We start from the raw sequence: 21,354 nt of genomic DNA on the forward strand, positions 1-21,354 counted from the left end.
ATTCTCAAAGCGACATGCCTTGAACAAAGGTTACAGAAGCATACTAGTTACAAATAATCAACAGCAAAGCTTGAATCAAAGCACAACAAAATTGTGTAAGCGTATACAAGGTTAAGAGAAAAGAATTTTATTTATGTGCAAAGCTTGCCTTCAACTAATTGTATTCGTGGAAGGTAGCTTTAGGTTAGGTTTGGGATACTACATTACATTAACGGTAGGTTAACAAATAGCTGTAAATGCTATGAACGCATAAATTGCTTTCGGTGAAATAGCTGCAGCCAATGAACAAACAGATAAAAAATGATTTGCGGAAACAAACATGCGGATTTACAAATGGAAACAGCACTTTTTATGAAATGTGATTCGAGCATACATTAAAGAGCAATTAAAGATCAACATAAATGCAAATTTTATCTGTTGTTTGTTATTGTTATTCTTTGTTAACATTCTTTATTTGGTAGATTTCTAAAGTATTTTTCCATCATTCATCAAACGCCTTTATTTTTAAATCTTAGTGCGTTGGCGGTTTTTATTTGATGAAAACAATAATTGTCATTCCAGCAACACAAGTTGTTGCAGAATAAAAGTTAAAAAATGTTTGTCTTGGGTTTTTTAGCTGCTTAGTTTGTAATATTTGATTTAAGTAAAAATTCCAGAAAACACTTCCATGCAAGATCACTTTCTTCTCTTTTCCCAGTAAGTTAAGTTGTCAAGAGCAGTGTCATAATTATCTTTGTTGGTATCTTTGAAAACTTTCATCGCTTTTTCAAGAGCAGATTTTCCAAGATCAAAGTGGCCAAGGTTGTAATGAGAGAAACCAATGATGAAATCCAACTGACTAACAATGACATCTCGTGGTGGTTTAAACTCGCTTGTATCTTCCGGCAAAATTCGAAGAGCTTCATTTGCTGTAGTCAGGGATTGATGGAAATCTTCTGCTCGGAGATAACAATGACCTATGTACTTTAGCTGGAGACTTAAATGAATCTGTTTCTTGAGCTCGTCTGCTGCTCTGCATTCCCTGGTCATGTTGATCATCTCCTTGCACAGAGGAATAAATGATGACGTATTAATGGAAATTTGTTGGGCAGATTTAAACGTGGGTTCATTCACTCGAATCGCCATGCGACCAGAGAGATTCAAAAGTTGTTCTAGTTTGTCGATCGGATTGGAAATAAGCTTACACAAGTTGAATCCATGTTGTAATAATGACACAGCAAGATCATCCTGGTTGTGATGAAAAAATGACATTGCGACACCTTTTATGTACAAACACATTTGTACGCAAATTCTTGGGGTCCAGGGTGTATTGCTTGACATCGATATGACGTCATAACACTGAATTTTTGCATCGTCCAACTCATTCAGAAGAAGTGCGAGACGCAGTAAAAGTACTTTGGACTCCAGTTGACGAAATCCTGGTGGATATTGCTTTGTTTGAAGATATTTGTAGATCTCTCTTGCTCTGCTCCTCGTCACAGAAGGATTGTTTTCATATAAGTAGCACATATCTATACAAATAAATGAATGTGGTGATAAGTATTTGCCCTTAAACATATGGTCACATATTTACTGGTACTCGGAGAATAACAGAACGTCACAAACTGAAGTGTATAGTGAGTAGGTATAACTCTGATAAAGATTTACTACACTAAAATTTAGCGCAAATAAAATCGAAATTGCTGAAGAGCAGATTAATTATTAACGAAAGCGCTTCTTGAGAAAATGCGCGCATTTAATAGGCATTTGCTTTTCTGGCCTTGACCACACAAATACCAGTTTTATAAAAAATTATAACCAACAAACAAAGAACGCAAGACATGACAGTAGTTGTAGCTTACATCGGCTGAGACACAGGTTATATGTTATTAAATTGCATGCTGTCTTTTTCAATTATAAAATACGCATCAATATCTTGCTCAATGTATTTTTAAATGTCGCATTGTTCATCCACATAATAGTTTATGACACTTACTTCTGATAGTGATGTTGATTCTCTTTTCTTTAGCTTCCTCATCTTCATAATCTGTTACTTTTTGTAAAGCATCAAATGATTTCAGATAGTAAGTTTCAGCCATTTCAAGTTGATCTTTATCTTTGTAGTTATTGGCTAAATTATTGCAGGAAGCAGCATATTCCCTGGACATCTGGCATTTGTCTCCAAGTTCCTTTTCTATCAAGGTAACACTTTGCAGGTTTAGTTCCATTTCATGATCTATGTTGTCAAGTCTTCCATAACACTCAGCTTTGCATTTCCAGCAAGATGCTTTAGCTTTTATCACCATTTCTTTGTCTTTACATGAAAGTGATGAAATGGATTCAATGAGATTGTTGGTAAACTCAAGCACACGACCGGACATGTCTTTTCGATGCTTGACGTCACCGTAACTTACGGTCATTTCTGCGCATCGAGCAAATTTTCGAATAAAATTAAGTTTGGCAACTGGCACAGTCACTACTAACTTACGGTTTGCCATTTCTATTAGTTCTAATAAAATTGAAGACGGTTTTTCTTCTGCAAAACTTTTGACGATATTGATGACGTCACAAGCCAGCATTTCTGAATCGTCTGCTTTCAAATTAATTGATTTCGTTACAAACAGAAGTTCTTTACAATTTTCTAATGCGTTTTCAAATTTTCCTTCAGTAATTAAAGATTTCACAGATTGCAAAAGGTTCATAACTGACTGGAAATTGAAGGTGGAACCATTGTCGGAATATTTTAGAAAACATTTTTCATTGTTGGTTTCACGCTCAGCAACATTGGACGTTTTCTCTGCAAAAAACACGAATTAAGGTATTTTATGACGAAACGAATTTGATTAAATTTTTCCAAACTTGACGTGAAATTTTTTTAGTCATTAGCTACCCAAATTCCCCAACGAACTTGCAATTACCGTAAATAAATTTTCGTTTTAGAAATATCCATGTCAAATATGTGAAGCGAAATCAAACCTGATATTTTGTTCTCAATGACTATAACATTCATCACGTCGTTAGCGAGTCTTGCGATGTGCATTTCATCGGGCTGATCGGCATCAGGTGGTGATTGTAAATCTTCATTAGAATGGTTTGCATTTTTAGTCACATACAAGAATTATACAATCGAAGTAGATAAGCTAAATTTACTTAACTACTTTTCTTAAACTTAAATACTTACACTTTTCAAAAACTCGAATATGAAAAAGTTTTACCTGCAATGACTTCCGAAATCGTTTTGCAGTTTTTCTCGTCCAGCTTATCATCCCGGATGCGTATTTGTCTGCAGATCTCAGCTACACATCCTTGCATCTCTCCTTCATCAATGGTTTGTAGAAAGGAAAAAAGATCACTCTTTATATTGGTCATAGATGGACGACTTTTTGGATTCAAATCCAGACATTTGCAAAGTACAGTTTCCAACATGGTGATAATCTTCAATCCTTTGTCATCGCCTTTTGATTGAAGATGTTGTTTGAAGTTGTTTATCATTTCCTGTTTCTGTGTAAAATGAAATACTGAAGGATAAACCCTGCAGATGGCAACCAATAGGATCAGGCCATAGCTGTACACATCCATGGCGGTTGTCAAACGGTTACAACCAGGCACCGATCTTTCAGGAGCAGCAAAATAATGACTAAGTTGATTGCCCTCTCCAGGTTTGTCAGGTCCAGCTCCCAACGATCCAGTGTAGCGAGCTAGAGCGGCTCCTCCAAAATCAGCAACTTTGCAACGAAGATCAGCAGTCATGAGGATGTTGGCTGGTTTCAAATCACCGTGAGCGATTCTCCGATCTTTCAGGATTGTGTGCAGATGAGAAAGAGCATCGGAAACGTCATAACCAATCCGCAAGAGAAGAGGAGGTGGAATCCGGTCAAGAACAGGATGAAAGATCAAGTCTTGAAGTGATCCTCCTGGCATGTGCTCCATGACTAACCCGAAGAGACATCCTTTCCACTCAAGCAGTCCTTCAATGCGCACCACGTGTTCGTTCTTAACTAAACGCAACATCTGGAGCTCTTTGATTAAGCTGCAGGAATACAAAATTTGGGCTTTTATCAGTGCATGTGATACATAATGGTAATAATCTTTACTTAACATCAGTGACTGATTGCCTGTTTTCAACCGACCTAGACCGAGCAACATCAGCGGCTTTTTCGGACTTTTCAGGCAATTGACATTTGATGGCTAATTTTTTTCCAGATCGAGGATGAAAACCCAGAAGAACCAGTCCATAACCTCCTCTTCCGAGGATGTAATCGCTTGCGTTGCAGAAGATTTCATCGGCCTTGAAAAGAGCTATCGGGTTTTCAGCTTCAGCAGATGACGACGCCTGTAACATATTCATTGCATCAGTGACATAATTCTAAGAAAGCACTTAACGTTTTAAAAAATATACTGTGAGAACGAATCAAAAACGTAGAAAAAAAGTAGAAACGAGGTGACATGTTCAATCAACCTTTCAAACTACGATATTCAGTAAAGCGGTTGTACCGACACTTAATCACACTTAATTCAAGCTCGTGTGCATCTCTCTGTGGGGATGGCGATGTGGATTGCTTTTAAGGTTGGCCTAAAGCCAAAGGCTATTAGTCTTTCTTTTAGAACTTCCCGACAATTGTCTTTGACTCCGTTGCGCCGGCTTTCTCTATAATGTTTTTTTAAATCAACATCAGCTTCATAAAGTCTAATTGTTATATTGTCCGAAGTAAGTTGTATCACAATAGAAACATTTTCATCATATTTTCAAATTTAAACAAAACCATAACTCCAATTCAGTAATGAACAGTCCAGAAGGTAAAACTGATATTATGTGTAGAGACAAGAAGGGGAGATTTTAACCAAACCTTAGTTTTTATACAAACACATTAGCCAATCAGGAAATAACATGTCATTTTGCATTGCTACGTATAACCTATGTAATATTAATATCTAACATTATTCTATTGTCACATCGTGCAACGTGCAACGTTTCTGCAAGGAATTGCTGGTACTCAAACTTCTATTCCAATGCGGTACAAGGCACTGAAACTGCGCGTGCAAAACACAGTTGACCGTTATCTGTCAAGCGAGATTTTAGTCTATCTTCGTGCAGTTGCTTACATTTCCCATGCATAACATTGCTGTAAATTGTAAATGTAAAAAAATATTGTAAATGTGTGATTAAATTTCGCGTGATTAAATGTCGTAGTGATTATGTGTCACGTGATTAAATGTCCTAGTGATTATGTGTCGGTGATTAAACGTCGCGTGATTAAGTGTCGCGTGATTAAGTGTCACCAAACCAGTAAAGCGTATGCAATATGCTGTTAACCATTTGGATCATATTTGCAACGAAATGGTTTGCCCAAATGAATGCTTTCATGGATTTTAATCTTAACGTGCAGGTTTGCGAAAAACAAATGATGTCAATTCCCGAATCATGTTCTCATGTGAGCATAAATTACTGTAGCACGTGATTAATCAAACGCTCTCGCTAATGTTCGTCAAGTTATGCAATTACTTTAACACAATTTTACTTGAAGCTATAACCCCACATGTACATAGTTTTATAGCGAGCCACATTCATATACAACGTGCTTTGGATATACGTATAATTGCTGGCATCTAATATGATGACAAAGCTAAAGAAGCCTCTCGGTGAAGGAAAAGTATGTTTTAAATTAATGCTTTAAAGCAAAGTTGTGATCATAACTAATCCTAAACTAGTGTGCGGAACGAAAATTGTTGCGTTATCCAACTGCAGAAAATGCGTTACGTTCCGCCCACACACGCGCAAGTTTTAACATAAAATACGACAAATTTTCTTAACCTGACTGTCGCCAAATTAATCATCATTCAGCCAATGACGCGAAAAGTCAAAGATTTTAGTAAAGTTCTGATGGAAATAACTCATTATTTTTCACCTCTTACAACACACGTCCACATATGCGCTTTGTTTGTTCATTACCAAACATAGAATTAAAGCGCATTGTCCAAGTTAAACAAAAGTTTCGTAATCGAGACTTTAAGGTCGTTGACCTAAGATAAACTCTTTTTTTCAGGTAAAAAAAAAACAGAATTAAATTTAAATGGGCAAACAATGTGATGATCTTTCAGAAATTTTATCAAAGTTTTACTGCTTTGTTTGTTATCGCCCATTTAAATTTAATTTTGTTTTTTCGCCTGACTTTTTGTGAAGTCAAGCAAACATGTTCCCAGTAGTCGTATTGTAAGGATCGTAACCAACATGTAAAAGAAAGTCTACTAAATCTTCTGACTTTGAAATGTTTCTTTATCTTATGTCTCAGAATATCATTTGCACTAGTTCCACGCGGCGATGTTTCTTCTAATAAATGTAATACCATCCTCCATTACTGTGAGCAGCGCAACAAGAATCAAGTTTAAGAGACGCTTCAAAGAAGCGTATGCCGCTCAAAAACATGAGTGTGTCGTAATACATTTCTTCAATAAATGATTTATTTGATATTCTCTGTGTTCTGTCCGGAAATGTTTAAACCATTGGAACTTTTTGTGCAATACTTTTTGCCTACGGAAAATCCAGCACTTTATCACCAAATACATTAACTTAAATCAAAAACACAAGCTCTTCCAACTAAATATGACATCCTTTAATTGCAGGTTTGGATGAAACTAGTAGCACTTTAAGCATTTACACTCGAATAAAAATTTCACCCGCGAATTTACATTTGTCGCCCGGCGCATAAGGTTTAGTTGGACCATGCTGACGTAATAGTAACGTCACATAAAAAAGCGTTAAAAACACGAAAGGCCACTTGTCAATGGATTTAAACGCTATTCACAAAACCATGAATTGATTCAATTCACATAATCAAACTATTCTTACCTCTGCCATCTTGATCAAAGTTTAGCGACAAATTCCTTTTTAAAAAACTAACTTCCCAATCAAGGACAATGCTGTTCGTCTAGATCTAGAACCAACCAGATTTTTCTATTAACTTTATAAACGCTCTTGTCAACAAAAACTTACCATGGTAGCAATCTCCGCTCAAGCTGGGATGCTTTTATTACAAAATTTTTTCTTTATTGGCTTTTGTCCTTCAGCAGAAAGAAATGTTTGCCAAGCCGTCTTGTGATGACTGCGCAATGTAAATAGTTCCCCAACACGATTACAACGCTTTGTTCAAAGTACAACACAATTTAGGTAAATATTAAATAACTAAGATTCTAAGGGTTGTTCATTTCATTTATTAAAGGTTAAATATTTCTAAATGTTGACCAAACTTAGTTGGAATAAATTTATTAGGCATTGAAAATGTGGACTCTAGGCACTAACTAATAAACATTGCTGGGTTTGTTATTTCCGCAGGACCAACACAACGCATAAACGCGGCCTGGATATAACATCTAAAATAAAGATGTTTCCTAGAATAAGCTAATGTGACAACGACCACGAATTTCAGACTATACTTAATAGTGAATCCCTAACTATGAAAAACACGACAAAGAGACGGAAAAAGTCTGTTGGCAATTTATTTTTGTGATGACGTCAACTATACTTTTAGTTAAAAGGAGCTAGATGCTGACGTCATTGAAATTACTGATATTTTAACCGAAACTAAATTTTTCTCAGTTTTCTATTTGTTTGGAGACTTTGCCTAAGCACATTCCGTCTCCCAGCAGCAGGGTTAATAAAATTGCTCACAGAGCATTTGGCTTTGCAGTAGAAGCAAGATCTGACACAATCAGATTAAAGAACCTCACATCCATGGAAACTATGGCAACAGATAACATGAATGAGAAGTAAACATGCAATCAACCACTTCAATGAAGTAAGATGCTTGGAGATCGATACGTTGCGTCAAGCTCTTATTCGTCAGCATAAAATGCCTTCTGAATTGCTCTTTATCAGCATCAAGTGACCAGCAGTGTCATATTCTGCAATGCAGTTCTGTATAAAATATATCGTTATTATTGTTTAGCTATAACCTTTTTGCAAGTAAGGATTGTCACTCATAATAATTTATTTGGTTCTGTTTATCAAAACAAATTTTTGCGCTTCCTCTCTAACGAACAGCCAAAATTCCTTGACAAAGGCAGATTTTAAGCATTCTAATTTGCGAATTTGGCACAATTTGAATCAAACAGCTATTGTCAGTTGTACATCAGCAATAGAGGCTTAACAATTTTATATTTGACCATTTTTATGTCGCCACTAGTTGGGGCAAAAACGCCATAGAAGCAAAAGTCGTCAGCGAATGGCATAGAATCAATTTTGCAGCTTGTTGTGCAAACCAGGATATCGTGATTAAAAACAACGTGAATTTTTTATCTGAATTGCTCTTGGTCAACACCAAGTGGTCAACTGTGTCATATTGTGCAATGCAGTTCTGTATTCAACGCAACGTCATTATCGATAAAGTTGCTGTGGTATATGGTCACCAAGACATTTATTTTTTCTTGACGCCATTGGCGTTTTAATCTATTTTGTTGTTACTTGTATCACTTTTTGTTACAATTATACGGCACAGTAGTCGATGGTTAATGCGGCAGCACTTTTGCAGGGATTGATCGACCAACACGCATAAGAAAATAAAAGTGTATAGAACCCTCAACTTAAGACACAAATGAATAACTGATTGACTTGATAAACGGTGCAATAAAGCAAAGCAATCAACGCCAATTAACTAGGAAATGTAACGAATTCAGCAAAACAAAGAAATTAAAGGGAATTGTCCAATGTTATGTTGTTGACATGGTGTCAACCGCTACATTTCTGACCTCTTTTTGAATTCCAATTTTCCAATTGTATTGTTCGTTATTATAACACAATTTCAATTTTTATTTCATTCAGTTAAAACTTTGTTATTATGACATCTTATATTGTGATTGTGCGATTGTGTAAACAATTGATTGTGATTTAATACAAAGGATCTTTATTTATAAGGCTTCTATGTCGTAATTTAACTTCAGCTTAATATAAAGCTTTGTCACATCGTATCTTTTGGCGGGAAACTTGCTTTTAACATGAATGGGGCGCCAAATATTTTGATTGTAGGGAATTTAAACTTAGAGATTAGTTTAAAGAACGAAACTTTGACTTGAAATCTTTTACTCGGCAGCAGTTGTCGTAATTATTTACCTGTAATTATACTATAATTTAAACAAGTCTATGTTTCAAGAAACTTTGCGTGTGTGAGGAAAATAACAAAACAACAAGTATGGCTGAGGTGAGTACAATCGTCATCTTTGATTCAGTTTTCCCGAACAAGTACAAAATTAACAGCTATTGGAATGTTCCGATTGTTGCTATCAGTACCTTTATACCTTGCAGTTGCGATTTGCACTTTTAGCATAACGATTGTGATTCAAGCAATAACTACAATAGCCTAGGTCAATGGGTATAAATGGTGCTGTATTGCTACAAGCAAATAGGCTATGCAACATTTCTGCCAAGGTTTCTTTGTAATAAATAAAGGAGAACTCGCTGCTATGTGGGATCTTGTAAGCAGTTTGGTTAATAAAAAGCTACAGGAAAACAGAATAACTGAACCGTTTCTTATTGTCGTGTTGAGCATCAGTGATACAGGATTTTTTGCGGCTTTTCCAAAATATCACCCGTAAAGTTCATGCTAGAACTAAACTTAACTGTAAAATCTTGTCAATTTAACAAGTGTAGCCAGATATTTTTTATTGGCTTAAATCATTTTAAATTCACTCAATTGCTGTATAACAGTTTTTCTATGTACTGTATATGTATGTTCTAAAACCTATATGTATATTTATGTTCTTTTAAACGCCATAAAACTCCCTTTTGACAAATGACATGTTCATTATAGGTCACCTTGTATAGTTTTAGCATTTAACACACCACTCATCTGTACAATGTTATGTCAGCTATGTTTCTATTTTCATGGAACCACTTTCGTTGTAATTTTCTATAAGAACACAACAAGAGAAGTTAACTGGTAGTTACGACACTTGTTTTTTCTTTCATTTTGACACCTTAGACCAGTGCTTCTCAAACTTGGCCTTTCATGATTCAGATCTATTTTTCCATGACATTCGGCGTTTAACCAAAATGAATTGGTTACACACGGTATGATAAAAACATGCGCATATGCGTACGGCACAAAACCCATTTTCAGTACTTGAACAGCATATTCAACAATTTTTCTTATTTTAATATTTTCTCATAGTCTTGGATTGATTATGATCGCATCCGACTTTGACACATTGACCTAAAAAATACTTTCCTTCACCAAGAGACTTCTTCTGCTTGTCTTCATTTTATCTACCTGCACTTTTTTGCATGTTCAGAGCACATAGTGTATGAATGTGGCTCGCTATAAAACTGTTTGTGGGAGGCTATGGCTTAAAGTAAATTTTTGTTATAAGTAATCACATAACTTTACGCATATAAACGAAAGCGTAACTCGCTCAATCGTGTGCTACAGCAAATCATGTTTGCGTTAGAACATGATTCGGGAAATGGTGTGACTTGTTTTTCTCAGTCCTGCATGTTCACACTAAAATCTATGAAAGCGTTCATTTGGGCAAAACATGGCACTGCAAATATGATCCTATCAGTTAACAGCATATTGCGTACCCTTTACTGAATATCGTTGTTTGAAAGGTTGATTGAACATGTCACCTCGTTTCTAATTTTCAGACGTTAAGCATTTTTGATTCGGTCTCGTAGTATATTTTTTAAACGGCTAAGTGCTTTCTTAGAAATATGTCACTAAACTGATGCAATGAATATGTTACAGACGTCGTCGTCTGTTGAAGCTGAAAACCCGATAACTCTTTTCAATGCAGATGAAATCTTCTGCAACTCTATCGATTATATCCTTGGGAGAGGAGTTCATGGACTGGTTCTTCTGGGTTTTCATCCTCGATCTAGAAACAAATTAGCCATCAAATGTCTATTGCCTGAAAAGTCTGGAAGAGTCACTGATATTGCTCGATCTAGGTCAGTTGAACACGGGCAATGTATACAATATGCCAAATTAGTCACCGATGTGAAAGTCAAGGTATAACACGTGTAGTATTGCAAAATAAGCTTTCAATTTTTTAAAAACCTGGTTGAAGCCGAAATTTCGTTTTTCAAGTTTTAAAAACCAAGCTCAAAGTCCATTAAGAAAAACGTTTGTTGTGTTTTTTTGATTTAGTATATATATACTTAGACGTTTGATGGTGCGTTTTCAATACGAGTACAGTATACAGTTGTAGTGGCTTGGGAGCCACATCCAATACCACTATAGGAATTGTGGAAACATGCGCCATCTAGTTACTGAAACATTGTTCATGATAAAACTGCAACTAGCATTTCTGCAAGCTGCAATCTAGCTGCAGTTGCAACTTGATGAAACCACAATTATTGTCATTTAATATTTGGAAACTGCCCTAAATAACTTTATGTGAAAACGCTGTTTAGTGCGTTACCAGGTGATTTCATAACATCCTAGTTTTAACTGAATGTAATTCCCATTGCCAACGCTTTACTTTTATCGGTCACACATTCTGAAATGTTCGTGTATATTGTGTTGAATATTTCCGTTCACATCGCTCCGCTTTATAAACTCGTGCTGATACGCGAGTACGCGCAGACAGAGAGATATCGAATCGTACGAACGTATTACGTCAGTCGTGTTAAAATGTAATTCGTTAGACTTGTTTTAATTGGTGAATGCTAAGTTTGTGCTTGTGTCATAATAATCGGAACCTGTACAGTTCCTACAATAAAGGATTGTTTCTGATAAACTGTATCTGTTAATCGTAATAGCTTTCGGCTAGTAGCAGTAGTAACACGTTAAGGTTAGAGGTTTCTAACCGCACGCAACCTCGGAGTCAGATCATTAATTCGGCAGGTAAACTAAGACTGAATAGTATAATCAACCAGTGACCTCCGCACAGTTGACCTCGCATATGATGCATAATTGGCATAATCACTTAATATCGGACGAGTATTCTGATTCGGATGATTTCCTTTTTTTTTAATGCATTCAACTTTCCTGGGAACGGATCCGATTTCAAATATAACAGAATAACTTTTACGTAATGTAACCGTAACGTAACGTGTTTACGTAACCTTTTAGACATAATGTAAAATGCCTAATGTATTACAGCTCCATTAATTTTGCAGATAAATTGATTGTTGACAATTGATAGTACGAAGTGTATGTGATGTCATAAATGAAATTGTAGCTTGCTTTTTTTTTATTCATTTTTCACTTTTTGAAAGGATGTCTCTTTTTTAATTCTTAATACTTAACTGGTCTATACCATCAAATCTATCGATCATTAAAGGCTTATCATTAATATTTATTAATATTGTGTAGCATTCACCTTAATATGTTTTTAACACATTGGGCAAAACACGCTTGAAACCAGTGTTTTTATAATTAAGCTCAGTGAAAACCTGTTTTAAAAACTTCGATTATCAGTAACCCTAATTACGTGCACTGGTGAAAGCCTTTATTTTGTATTCCTGCAGCTTTATGGAAGAGCTCCAGGTCTTTAATTTAGTTAAGAACAAGCACGTGGTGCACATTCAAGGATTGCTTGAGTGGAAAGGATGCCCCTTCGGAATAGTCATGGAGCACATGCCAGGAGGATCACTTCAAGATTTGTTCTTTCATCCTGCTCTTGGCCGGATTCCTCTTCTCTTAAGGATTGGCTATGACGTTTCGGATGCTCTATCTCATCTGCATACAATCCTGAAAGATCGTAGAATCGCTCACGGTGATTTGAAACTGGACAACATTCTCATGACTGCTGATCTTCGTTGCAAAGTTGTTGATTTTGGAGGAGCTGCTATAGCTCGCTACACTGGGTCGTTGGGAGCTGGACCTGATAAACCTGGAGAGGGCAATCAACTTACTAATTATTTTGCTGCTCCTGAAAGATTGGTGCCTGATTGTAACCGTTTGACAACCGCCATGGATGTGTACAGCTATGGCGTGATCCTACTGGTTGCCATCTGCTGGGTTTATCCTTATTCTACACAAAAACAGGAATTGATAAACAACTTCAAACAACATCTTCAATCGAAAGGCGATGACGTAGGGGTGGAGATTATCACCATGTTGGAAACTATACTTTGCAAATGTCTGGATTTGAACCCAAAAAATCGTCCATCTATGACCAATATAAAGAGTGAGCTTTTTACCTTTCTACAAACCATTGATGAAGGAGATATGCAAGGATGTGTAGCTGAGATCTGCAGACAAATACGCATCAGGGATGATAAGCTGGATGAGAAAAACTGCAAAACGATTTCGGAAGTCATTGCAGGTAAAACATTTTTTACATGCGAGTTTTCGAAAAGTTAGTAATTCAGTTATTTTATCTTATCTACATCGATTGTATAATTCATGTATGTGAGTAAAATTGCAAACAATTTTCATGAAGATTTACAATCAACACCTGATGCCGATCAGCCCGATGAAATGCCCATCGCAAGACTCGCTAACGACGTGATGAATGCTCTGGTCATTGAGAACAAAATATCAGGTTTGATTTCGATTCACATATTTGACATGGATATTTCCAAAACGAAAATTTATTAACGGTAATTGAAAGTTCGCTGGAGAATTTGGGTATTTATAAATTGACTAAAACTAATGACTAAAAAAATTTATACGTCAAATTGGGAAAAATTTAATCATATGCGTTTCGTCATAAAATACCTTAATTCGTGTTTTTTGCAGAGAAAACGTCCAATGTTGCTGAACGTGAAACCAACAATGAAAAATATTTTCTAAAATATTCCGACAATGGTTCCACCTGCAATTTCCAGTCAGTTATCAACCTTTTGCAATCTGTTAAATCTTTAATTACTGAAGGAAAATTTGACAACGCATTGGAAAGTTGTAAAGAGCTTCTGTTTGTAACGAGGTCAATTAATTTGAAAGCAGACGATTCCGAAATGCTAGCTTGTGATGTCATCAATATCGTTAAGAGTTTTGCAGAAAAAAAACCTTCTCTACTTTTATTAGAACTAATCCAAATGGCAAACCGTAAGTTAGTAGTGACTGTGCCAGCAACCAGATTTAATTTTATTGGAAAATTTGCTCAATGCGCACAAATGACCGTAAGTTACGGTGACGTCAAGCATCGAAAAGACATGTCCGGTCGTGTGCTTGAGTTTACCAACAATCTCATTGAATCCATTTCATCACTTTCATGTAAAGACAAAGAAATGGTGATAAAAGCTAAAGCATCTTGCTGGAAATGCAAAGCTGTGTGTTATGGAAGACTTGACAACAAAGATCATGAAATGGAACTAAACCTGCAAAGTGTTACCTTGATAGAAATGGAACTTGGAGAAAAATGCCAGATGTCCAGGCAATATGCTGCTTCCTGCAATAATTTAGCGTATAATTACGAAGATAAAGATCAACATGAAATGGCTGCAATTTACTATCTGAAATCATTCGATGCTATGAAGAAAGCAACAGATTATGAAGATAATGAAGCGAAACTAAAGAATATTAACAACACTGTCAGAAGTAAGTGTCATAAACTATAATGCGGATGCACAATGCGACATTTAAAAATACATTGAGCAGGATATTTATGCATATTTTATAATTGAAAACGACAGCATGCTATTTAATAACATATAACCTGTGTGTCTCAGCCGATGTAAGCTACAATTATTTTCATGTCTTGCGTTCTCTATTTATTGGTTATAACTTTTTGTAAAACTGATATTTGTGTGGTCAGGGCCAGAAAAGCAAATGCTTTTACGTGCGCGCGTTTTCTCACGAAGCGCTTTCGTTAATAATTAATCTGCTCTTCAGTAATTTCCGTTTTATTTGCGCTAAATTTAAGTGCAGCAATTCTTTATCAGAAAAATAACTGCTCAAAATACGCTTCAGTTTGTGACGTGCTGTTATTCTCCCAGTACCAGTAAATATGTGACCATATGTTTAACGGCAAATAGACTATTTATCATCCTATTTATTTGCATAGATATGTGCTACTTGTATGAAAACAATCCATCTATGACGAGGAGCAGAGCAACAATGATCTACAAATATCTTCAAACCAAACAACATCCACCAGGATTTCTTCAATTGGAGTCCAAAGTACTTTTGCTACGTCTTGCACTTCTTCTGAATGAGTTAGCCGATGCAAGATTTCACTGTAATGACGTCATATCAATGCCAAACAATACACCCTTGACCCCAACAAAGTGTGTACGTATGTGTTATGACATAAAATGTGTCGCAAAGTCATTTTTTCATCACAACAAGGATGATCTTGCTGTGTCACTATTACAATATGGATTCAACTTATGTAAGTTTATTTCCAATCCGCTTGACAAACTAGAACAACTTTCCAATCTCTCTGGTTGCATAGTGGATCGAGTGACTGATCCCACGTTTAAATCTGCCCAACAAATTTCCATTATTACGTCATCATTTATTCCTCTGTGCAAGGAGATGATCAACATGACCAGGGAATGCAGAGCAGCAGACGAGCTCAACAAACAGATTTTTTTAAGCTTCCAGCTAAAGTACATAAGTCATTGCTATCTTCAGGCAAAAGATTATCATCAATCCCTGGCTACAGCAAGTGAAGCTTTTCGCATGTTACCGGAAGATACAAGCGAGTTTAAACCACCACGAGATGTCATTGTTAGTCAGTTGGATTGCATCATCGGTGTCTCTCATTACAACCTTGGCCACTTTGATCTTGGAAAATCTGCTCTTGAAAAAGCAATTAAAGTTTTCAAAGATACCAACAAAGCTACTTATGACGCTGCTCTTGAATACTTAACTTATTGGGAAAAAAAAGAAAGCGATCTTGCATGAAAGAGTTTTCTGGAATTTTTACTTTATAAAGTAAGCCACTAAAAAATCCAAGACGGACTATTTTTAAACCTCTGTCCTGCAGCAACTTGTGTTGCAGGAATGAGATTCATTGCTTTCTTTGATTTGTTTGCTTTTATAGGTAAACCATTTCAATACTCAAACAATTGTTTGCATCTTGTTTAACGCATTTGAAATTACAGTTAAAGCAAGCACTGTTTACGATTAATTCTGTTAGTCACTGTTTTTAAGACGGCAGTGAATTATGTTAAAATCAGTTGTCTTTATAATCTACTTAGCCATTTTTTCAAACCGCACCACGAATACAATTAGTTGAAGGCAAGCTTTGTGTACAACAAAAACTTCTTTAGTCTTCAGCTTGTATACGTTTACACGATTCGTTGTGCTTTGATTCAAGCTCTGCTTTTGATTAATTATGTGTAACTAATATGCTCCTGTAACCTTTGTTCAAGGCATCTCGCTTTGAGAATTATTGCTCATCAATTTGTAAATAAAACTGTTTACAAAACAAATATTATTACAACAAAAGTTTCAAAACGCCGACGTTGTGGAGTCTGGACGAAAACTAATACAGATTGCTCCAAGTTTTCATGAGACAATGATGCAGATGGCAGTCTCTATTCTATCTTCTAAAGCAAAGTTTTATCCAAAGAAAGTTTCTTTAATTGATGTAAATCGCCTTGTTTATAGTGGTCACAAGCGAAATCAACGCTATCAGAATCTTTGGCGTACGCAAGGCAAGATATTGGGAGTTAAAGTTTTTAAGCTAAAAGTCTTTATTTTACTGATTAAATTTGTTCAAAGCTGTGTGTTCATCTCAAAGAAACCTAAACCTGATCAAATATACATTCAAATTTATATATAACTTCAATGTTTTTTGCCGGACATGTCCTTATTTTAACTCTTTCTTTTTAACAATGGCTGCGTGACCTGCTTCTAATGAAATGGTCACTCCCCGCTGCAGCTATTTGAGTGTTATGATGAGGCTTAAGATAGGCTTTAATACTTCTTATAAAGATATCCAAGTTCTACGGAAGCATAACATTATATTTCGTATTTGTACAGAGTTTGTGCAGGAAAATGACCATAAACTATTTGCACCACAGTTAGTAGATGAAATGCTGAAGCATTGTATTGAATAAAACAATTTATTTTGATTGACGTAAACAATCAAAATATGTGAACTGTAATTAAGTGTTGCACATCCGAGAACCATTTTAAATCTAACCTCGAACACACCAATGCTCTGGTTTCAATAAACGTAATAATGGTATAATTGGAGTCAAAGATTGCTTGACCATTCACTGATTTAAGGCGTTCGTGCCCCAACTAGCGGCGACATAAAAATGGACAAATATGAAGTTGCCACACTTCGAATGCTGATTGCAACTTGAAAAATTTCTGTTTTAAGTTGCGCCAAATTTGCAACTAAAGTTACGTGCTAAAAAAATTTTGTTTTCGTCAGGGCACAGTAGTCTGTCTGCTCTATGTTTATTTATACAGGAAATTCAGAAAGTTTGTTTTTGTTTTGCTGCGGATTTTCTAAATCGCGTCAAGCAGTGAGTGTGTCTCTGGCCAGAGTTCAATATGATTTTTTTGTAACTTGCAAGACTTATTCCTATTTTTAGATTTAGGCCAAAGAAAATGATACTAAGTCTAAGTAGAAGCATACAATGTTACCACACTCTGACCACTAGATAAGCCATCCCACGGCTTCGTAAATGTCATTCATGAAGCTAATTTTTAACATCTTCAGCTGAACTGCATCAGCCATTGTTTGCGTCAAGGAAGAAATCATCACCAATATAGAAATGTGCAGAGAGGAAATCTATGCAGATGCGAGGTTCGTCAGAATACGAATATCACCTAGAAGTAATAATGTGTTTATCATTCTAAAGATCTTCCACTAGAACGATCTGCGGCGACCCTTTCCGGGGTTGGGTTCATATCGATCCATATCTGTTTATCAGCATTAGCTGTTGCGCGCAGAAAAGCGTAAAAACGACGTTTATGGAGACCAGCATGTAGTAACACAATTTATGATATTTTCAAGGTTTTTTCCAGGTAAAATGATCTCAATGAAGGAGGGAGGGATGGTTCATTTTACGCCGGGAATTCGAGCAACACCTTGAAACACTTCCCGGATGTTTAGGCCAAGGATAATCAACTGACAAACGCTGAGTCAATTTGTTAAGATATGCACAGTTTGTAGCCAGGAAGCTGACAATAAAATGCTTAAGACTTATAGTGACAGAAAGTGATCTGTAATGCCGTGTGACATGTTATGAGTCTTTTCTGACCACTGGAAATTTGTTAGGACCAGTTTTGTAAAACCCGGAAAGTGTAATAAACTATACCACAATAATTAATCCACCGCGTCAGCACAAAGTAGTATTGGTGTCTTATACGAGGTATTATACATGGTGTTTTTGCAACTGTTCAAAGCTTTTCTACAAAAGGTAACTTAATTAAAAGTTTGTGTTTATACAAATTCCTTCTGCCAAATGCGAATCTAAACATGCCACGAAGGTTTCGAACGCTTAATTGCTTCAAAGGTATGTTGTTGCTTTTTTATTCGCAAAATCAAACCATGTTTTAATGCAATTACATTTCTTGCGCTGACAGTTAAACCGTTTTCTTTCTTTTGACAACATCTGTTCGTTGCGTACTTAATAGTGACTAATCGTTTGTTACAAACAGCCCATATACGTTATTGTTCATGAGAAACCAAACTGCTTGGTTATGTCACCTTATTACTACGTTTGCTTAACAAAGCTTTCTCGTTAACAGGTAGCGCTGAAAGGCTGAATAGTGACTCCATGATGCCAATGTACCACACACGCAAAGTCTATACACAGCCCAGCAATATACAACTAAGGTCTTATCAGTTATCACCTATTGAGGCGTAAGTTGGCCACATCTCTTCGGGTGCTATTAGCAAAGCCAACCGCTACAAGTGCGTTCTCGCCAAATGTTACCGGCCTTGTCCTAGTGCTGGTTCGAAGAGACCTGCAGTTAACTATAGAATTGTCTTTTAAAAACGGTAGAAACTAGGCACGTTTTCACAGCAGTACCGGTATCGGTAGAATCTCATCATCACTCGTTGTAACAACAGACAAGGCGCAGTCAAATCGACAAGCGCTTCTGCCCGGAGGCAGACAAGACGCAGGAGTGACAAATCAATCTTAAACAACGTCCGTTCGCTGACGATTGCGAGAACTTACTTAACCCTTGTTGTGGTCGTAGGGCGGGTTTTGGTATGAGTTTAGCGAATATGTCGGGTGCGTATGCCAGGATGATCACAATTTTAAGCGAAGCAGTAAAATCCTCTCGAAATAAACCTAGTGACATTACTTACTTTTCGCTGGAATTTCACAATGATAAATCATCAAAGTAAAGGAAATAGAACCATTGTTTCTCCTTCGTTATCGTGGTTGCGCTGTTTGACGGTTATCGGATTATATCAACTCGTATATACGCTTGCGTATGTTTAGTTACGTTGATGCTGAATATCTTAACTGTATAGTTTTCAGTTGTTCGATATGTTTTTCATAGAAAAAAACTTGAGTATAAATTTTGATACCGAGAAATAAACCAACGCGGTTTCGGAACGAACGCTGGTACAGAAATCAAAACCGCTGGTACCTAAACCTAATTTAAACGCATTTAAGCCAAGATTGACGCGGTGAAGGCAGATGATATGCGCTCGGACTTCGTTGTAATGTTCATATAATGTGATGCCAAAAATGTGGCCACATTATTTACCGAGACATTTTCTGACCGATTTTGCGGCTTGAGAAAAATTAACCTCGGTAACATAACATGACTGATCACCGCAAATGATGGTTTTGCATGATTGATTGATTGATCGATGATTGATGCGCCAAACAGGAAACAGTCTGAGTTTTATTGATGATTTCCCCAAGATTAATTTATAGCAGATCGCTTTTGTATTCCTTCAATCCACGTGTCGTGATTGGTATTTTCCGGAGCTCGTTAAAGGGTTTAAAACGAGAAATGTTGATGATGATGATACTATGGTAACGATCAACATGAAAATTCCATGAAAACACAAGGGCTTGTGTATTGTGACGTTTAGCCTCTACAAATTTCTTAGTTTTTTTCTTAATCCCTCCAGCGCATATGTATGTCCAGGGGTTAATATTGAATTAAAAGCTATAGTTTTCTAGGCCCTGGGTTGTAGTACAGGGGTCCCTTAAACTGGGGTGCACGTCCTTTTTGAATGAGGTAATTTCAAAATAGTTATGTTTAAGACAAAACTGTAATTTAAGTTGTCTATCCATAAAAGTAAACTTTGAACCCGTTTGTTGGGTGGAAACCCCGAGTTTTTAACCGGTATTTATTATTGCTGGTCTCTAAAGGTAGTTTCAGCAAGAATACAGTAACCTACTACAGGAATCCGCAACAATTGAAAAGCTTATTTAGGGTGTACGGTAATGTTAACAAAGATTGAGAAACCTTGGTGTGCTTCTAAGGTGTCTTGTGTGTGTATATTGTGAATGACATCTATGTAATGTCCAGCTGCTACAATCTTTTTGTAAAAATATGTGTGATGTATAATAATGTTTTTGTTTTTTTTAAACCTACATTTTTTATAAGGTTATGATAAGGATTGGAAAAGTGATTAACATATTTATTTCATCGCCATGAATTTTTTTAAACAAAAGTCTTCTTCAAAAGCCTCAAACCACACACAACATCTCAGTTATAGTAAGTAAACGAAGAAAACGAAAAAGCAAAAATTTGTTTAATTAATACAGTTATCTATAAAATTTTCTACCATGTTTTGCAGACTTCAGAAGATCACAGCTTGGCACAAACAAAGTCGGAAGTTTCGCTGAAACTTTATAGCCAGGATGGGAAAACGTCTACAGATTTTTTTGTAGTGAAATGTTTCCAATTCATTGACTTGTCTTTGTTGCAAAAAGCGAGCCAAGATTATGTTTCAGTCACCACAGAAGACGTCGGCCTTCCTGGATACATTGAAATAAGTAATTATTTTGTTCCTTAATTAGTTTAGTTGCCATAACTACATTAGATACGATTGCTAAATTTGGTATTTTAGTATACCTACACTAATTATAATTCATTTTGGTATTTGCAGTAATATTAGTTACGTTATAGTTATATTCCATATGCACTTTGGAGTTTAAATTTAACTTTTTGAAATCACATCTATACCGGCATACGTTGTTTAAAACAAGACAACATCCCTTAAAAAAAGCGAAACATGAGCCACATATCCTTTCTATACAGAGTTGAAAAATTTTCTTCACAAGGATAAATGGTATTGCGAGTTTATTGAATTCACTCTGAAACGCGAAGGAACCAGCGCTTTCTTTCCACTTTATAAGTGGATCAAGGATACTGCGACCGTCTCATGCAACACGGGTATAACTGAGTTAATAACAACACTCAGCATTTGAAAGATCAGTGCTGTTTTATTTTTACAGCCCCTTCAACTTTAAAAGTTATTCGAGTTGTTGAAATTGTAACTACGATATTTTACTTTCAGTTACTTTGTGAAGCGTAGAACTGAAGAAAATTG

General features: G+C 36.1%; 2 protein-coding genes across 2 annotated transcripts; one reads left to right on the plus strand and one right to left on the minus strand.

Annotated features, from left to right (window-relative positions):
- LOC143460130 (uncharacterized) lies at positions 1-6,981 on the minus strand. The gene is made up of 6 exons (XM_076957530.1): positions 6,827-6,981; positions 4,110-4,312; positions 3,195-4,009; positions 2,956-3,057; positions 1,976-2,776; positions 1-1,511 (listed from the first exon to the last, which is right to left on the minus strand). Exons 1-6 carry the CDS (start codon positions 6,833-6,835, stop codon positions 676-678), a joined length of 2,766 nt encoding a protein of 921 aa, XP_076813645.1. The 5' UTR covers positions 6,836-6,981; the 3' UTR covers positions 1-675.
- A 2,062-nt stretch (positions 6,982-9,043) lies between these two features.
- LOC143461047 (uncharacterized) lies at positions 9,044-16,317 on the plus strand. The gene is made up of 6 exons (XM_076958798.1): positions 9,044-9,170; positions 10,713-10,915; positions 12,440-13,239; positions 13,357-13,458; positions 13,656-14,456; positions 14,923-16,317. Exons 1-6 carry the CDS (start codon positions 9,162-9,164, stop codon positions 15,765-15,767), a joined length of 2,760 nt encoding a protein of 919 aa, XP_076814913.1. The 5' UTR covers positions 9,044-9,161; the 3' UTR covers positions 15,768-16,317.
- The last annotated feature ends 5,037 nt before the right edge of the window (positions 16,318-21,354 follow it).

The sequence above is a fragment of the Clavelina lepadiformis genome, chromosome 5 (genome assembly GCF_947623445.1).
Source record: "Clavelina lepadiformis chromosome 5, kaClaLepa1.1, whole genome shotgun sequence".
NCBI classification, from domain to species: Eukaryota; Metazoa; Chordata; class Ascidiacea; order Aplousobranchia; family Clavelinidae; genus Clavelina; species Clavelina lepadiformis.